Source organism: Notothenia rossii (assembly GCF_949606895.1).
Source record: "Notothenia rossii genome assembly, chromosome: 2".
Classification (NCBI taxonomy): Eukaryota; Metazoa; Chordata; class Actinopteri; order Perciformes; family Nototheniidae; genus Notothenia; species Notothenia rossii.
In genome coordinates, this window is record NC_136904.1 from 43,017,716 (window position 1) to 43,022,872 (window position 5,157).

Below are 5,157 nucleotides of genomic sequence, written 5' to 3' on the forward strand. Positions count from 1 at the left end.
CATACCTGTTTTGGTCTCCTAGCAATTTCTTCTTTACCCTAATACTAAAGACAAGATTGAAAATGATTACATGCCACCTTCTGAAACAATTTAAACAAAACACTTTTACTAACATGACACTAGAAGCATGGTGATATACATAACCTTTAGCCAGATTTTTTGTAATACTGCATTCATCTTATCATGTCATTGTAATATTTCATTTAAAAACAGTATAATACATTTTAATAAGGAAAGCCATACATTCCATGTATAAATAACAAAAACTGTTATCTGTATTCATTCATTAAAGAGCAACTTACAGGTTAGACACACCAGTGAATAAATGTGTAGGAAAATGATGAATACACTAGATTTTCCAAAAAATATACAGAAATATACACTACAGTGACATCTGGCTTCGTTTTTGTAAGACATTTTTACTTCTGCATACAAAAAGCCTCCCCACGTGACCTCCCGCATGTGACGTAACATGGGGGAGAGCGGCCGGTCTAACGTATGAATAAACATGGATCACAATGCTAGTTTTGACACAGAAGAGGCTGAAAATATATATTCGAATGCATATGATTATAATTATGAGCCTGCTAGGCGTCCAAGAGACCAGGAGCAGCCAAGGATTAGAAGAAATAATGGCAATTTGTGAGAAATGGAGCTGTGGTGTGAGGAGAACCAGTGGAGAACAGAGCAGCTGTCTTGGTGAGTGACTGGCTAGCTGTTAGCTAACGTCAGTCACATCGCAACATTGTAAAGTTAGCTATCATATATCAGGCTATAACTAAAGTAGTATTGATAATATAGTTGTCAAGTCCTTCAGGGTTTTGGCCTGTATCTGATTTAGCCTGACTTGAGAGGCTGGAGGGCAACAGAGGACGCTTGGACAACTCAAATTTCGTTCTTTTTTTGCTCCAAGAATTCATCAGGTTGAAAACCTTCAAAACACAAAATACAAACAAATGTTAGCTCACATGCTACACAAATTACAAACATTTTGCAGGCCTCACTGCATTCTCAATAACACAAACCATGTTTTAATAAAAAGGATAAATTGTTATTTTAAACCCACATCATTAACTTAAATGAATTAATCCGAGTATTTATCTCGAAACAAGCACCAGAGAAAACTTCAACTGAACACCTTTCCTCAGGGCCGACCCTAGACTTTTGGGGGCCCTAAGCAAGATTTTGTTTGGGGGCCCCCTTCACTCTAGCGCGTTCTCACTACACACAACACAGAACCAACTTTTGTCTTATGATGTTAGTATGAGCACACATATTGTACAAATAAGCATGTAAACACTAAAGTGGGACCTGAGAAGAGCAGCACAGTCTTTAAATTGACTACAAATAACTACCTAGGCTATAACTAATGACTATATAAACTCAGTGAACAGAAATATAGAAACTCCTCAGTCCTCAGTGACATATGTTTTGTTGTTGTGGCTCTGAGTCTGTACTCCAGCACATTAGATTTGAAATGAAACAAGGACTATGAGGTTAAAGTGCATACTGTGACCAAGTATTAAATATGACTACTTTGTTGAAGTGTATGTTAATTTGTCTAATATTACATTTGATCCCCCATTTTAGGGGATCAAAAGTACTCTGACAAATGAACATAAACTTGAATAAAGTAGTCATATCAGATGGCACTGATGAACTGACAGTACAGAATAAAAAGACTGACAAAGTGACCATCACTGTTCAAAGATAGATATTTTTAATAAAAAACACTCAACACTAAATAGAATATATAAATAGATCCAAAAATACCTTTAAAGGATTAAATAATATGTGCAAAACAAACTGCTTAACAATGAAATGAAATGTAAAAAAACAAATGCAAATACAAATGTTCCTCTCGTACGTACAGTCAGAATTGTTCTCTTCTTGCTTTCCTGGAGGCAAAGTCATTGATGACCTGATCAAAGGAGATCTGGCTGCCAATCTGGTGGTTTATGCTGATTATTGCCATTCCACTCAGGCGATCCTGGGCCATGGAGGACCTCAAGTATGTTTTTATCAGTTTGAGCTTCGAGAAGCATCTCTCTGCGGACGCCACTGTCACTGGAAGGGTACAGGCTATTCTCAGCGCTATCCAAAGATTTGGATAGATCTCACACAGCTCGTTTTCATTTAAGAAGGTGAGCATCTCCAATGTGGTCATATCTTCTTTGGGAAGCTCTGGAAGGCTTTGCATCTCCATGGCTAGCTCTCTCCAGTCAACGTCTGCCTCTTCGCCACAGGTCAATGTTTTTCCCAGCAGGGCACATTGGTCTGTAAGTGACTCATCATCCAGATTATGGAAGTTGTGAAGCACTCCAAACTTGTCTCTTACTTCCCCCAGGGACTTGAATCTGTCCTCCAAAGACTGGATGCCACAGTCCACCACAACATTAAAGAATCCTGTTTCCAGTCTCGTCATGGCATCAGCCACTGCCTCGTCAGCTGCCTCGTAGGCAAAATGCCTCTTTTTGCTCCGCAGCCTCTTTTCTTTCAGCACTGCCTCAACATTCATATTTCCACAGAGCTCTTTTGCTGTGGCCTGAGCATCTGTGAACCCAGTGGCCCTGTAGGTTACCAGCGATGCTTTGGTTTTGTCTAAGAGACTCACCGCAACATCCAGCTGCATGTTGACAGACTGAAGGAGCTTGCTAACTGTATTGATCTTTGACAGAATATCATACCAGACAACAGTGCAGATTTGGAATCTAAATGATCCAATTTCTTCTGCCAGGGATTGGGCCTCAATTCTGACCATGAGATCATTTGCGTTTTCCCTCACCTCTAGCAAAGCCTCCCTGACCTTATTCGTTTGGTAGCGCAACGGCTCGATGCTATTCACTCTGCTCTCCCACCGCGTCTCACTCCAGGACTTGAGAGTGATGTCCACATGTTTTTTTAGGATGGTCCACCTCTGGGGAGAACCTGAAAACAAGGTGTACAGCTTCTGAACATTACCAAAGAAGCAAGTAGCATCTATTGATCCTTTGGCTGAATCCGCCACCATCAAATTCAGTGTGTGCGCTGCACAAGGAACATACAGAGCTCGAGGATTCTTCTCCAACAGCCTGGCCTGCACCCCTTTATTTCTGCCCTTCATGTTTGCACCATTGTCATAGGATTGTCCTCTGCAGTCCTCAAAGGGGATCTTCAGCTCCTCCAGCCTGTTCAAAATGAGTGTAGACAAACCAAGCCCTGTGGATGCAGGGGCTATGATGAACCCCAGAAAGTGCTCCCTGATCTCAGTCCTTTTCTTCACACTCACTGTTCGAATCACAACAGTTATCTGCTCCTGGTGGCTGACGTCTGGGGTGCAATCCAAAATGATGGCAAAATACTTGGACTCTTTGATTTCAGCCACCATTGCTGCAAGTATTGTGTCACTGATACAGGACATGAGTTCATTTTGGATTGTTTTACCCAAGTATGTAGTGTAATTTCCTCCACTGTCAATGCGTCTGATGTGTTCTTTCAGAACAGGGTCAAACTTGGCAATTAGCTCAACTTCTTTGAGGAAATTCCCGTTGTTGTGGTTATGCAGGGTGTCAACAGTCCCTCTAAGTCCCAGGTTCCTCTCTGCTAGAGATTGGATGATGGAAACCAACCGAATGAGCACCTCTCTCCACCTCTTCTTCTCTGCCTCCAGGAGGTACAACTCTGTTTTGTCTATTGTCTTCCCTTTTCTAAGACGGAGCTCTAGTTCCTTCCAAGTCAACACACTTTTCACATGATCTGGGCTGTTGTCGTGTAGCTTCAGTAATGCGCCAATATTCACCCAGTCCTGTTGTCCCTCTGTTATGAGCTTTAATGATTTCTTGGAAAACAACTTGCAGCAAAAGCAGTAGACTGAATCATTGTTCTTGGAGTATATTAACCAGCTTCGCTTAACTTTCTCACCATTTACAAGTGTTCTAAACATGTAATGATAATGAAAGCTTCTGTTGTTTGGTGTTTTCGGGAATACAAAATCTCTGTCCACCTGTACTGGCCCCCTAATCACCAGATCTGTACGTACGTGATCGTTAAGTACTGATGGCCACCCAGTTGGATCCATTGGTGAACCAGAGAGAAAAGGAGTAGAAGTTACAGAGGTAGGTGTAGTAGGCGTAATGGTACTGCTCTCAACTTCAATGGGTACAGAAATACCTATAGGGAAATTAATTTTAAAAAATAAGTTTTTGTTACTTGACATGTTTACAAGTTGATGTTCCTGGCAATGAACAACACAGTTGAATGATTGAACACAATAGTAATAATAATATTCATAATAATAATAATAATAATAATAATAATACCATGATTGATTGGACATATAGTGCTTTGCTTTTCTTGACAAACAAAGTTAAGGTCTCTTTGATGTAGGCCTAAACTTACCAGCATTGTCAGAGGTGGTTTCTTCAGTGATGGAAGTTGATGGAACTGCTATGGAATAAAGAAGTATATCATTGTTTAATATATGACTATAGGACTGTCTCTAGATCAGCTGTCTTTTCACCACTATGGCGCTGCTTTTGAGATAGCTCCAAAGTGCTGATCCAGAATCAGTCCTTAAAAACAGGTATCATCAAACTCCTGCCCCATGCATGACAGATATTTATTATAAGCAATGAACAGCGAGCTTGCTCAATAGAACTTCGACAAATGGCAATTGTAGCTAGCTCTATGGGCTTAATCTATACACTTAACACATCATTTACCAGCATTGTCTGAGGCGGTTTCTTGGATGACATCGGAGTCACTGGTGCCAACAGCTGACCTTGTGGTTTCACATTCACCAACAGCAGCGGTGGAGGTTGATTGACCTGCTATGGAATAAAGAAATATATGATTCGTAATGTAATGACTTAATATTCCAAATTCAGAAAGCTCTCACTTTGGGCCCATTTGAACTCACCAACAGTGTCCTCAGTGGACGTTGTGGTGTGTGCTGGCACCTGCTGTGGGCTTCCAAAGTACTTCAGAAGTGCTCCTGAGGAGAGTATGTTACAGAGTTAAGCTTTATGGAAACAGACTTGAAATGGAACATCAAATGGAACATACTAGCTTTATATAGCTAATTCAATATTCAGCCAATGAATACTTGCATTTACATGAACTTAGAACCCACACAATGATGTTTGGATAGTTCGATAGATAGATAGATAGATAGATAGA

At 40.6% G+C, this 5,157-nt stretch overlaps 1 protein-coding gene across 1 annotated transcript; it reads right to left on the bottom strand.

Annotated features, from left to right (window-relative positions):
• Window positions 1–1,873: 1,873 nt before the first annotated feature.
• On the bottom strand, window positions 1,874–4,922 carry LOC307029610 (zinc finger MYM-type protein 1-like; the record flags this gene model as incomplete). Its single annotated transcript, XM_079665690.1, has 4 exons — window positions 4,898–4,922; window positions 4,701–4,808; window positions 4,378–4,425; window positions 1,874–4,149 (listed from the first exon to the last, which is right to left on the bottom strand). Exon 4 carries the CDS (start codon window positions 4,055–4,057, stop codon window positions 1,874–1,876), a length of 2,184 nt encoding a protein of 727 aa, XP_079521816.1. The 5' UTR covers window positions 4,058–4,149; window positions 4,378–4,425; window positions 4,701–4,808; window positions 4,898–4,922.
• Between the last annotated feature and the right edge of the window lie 235 nt (window positions 4,923–5,157).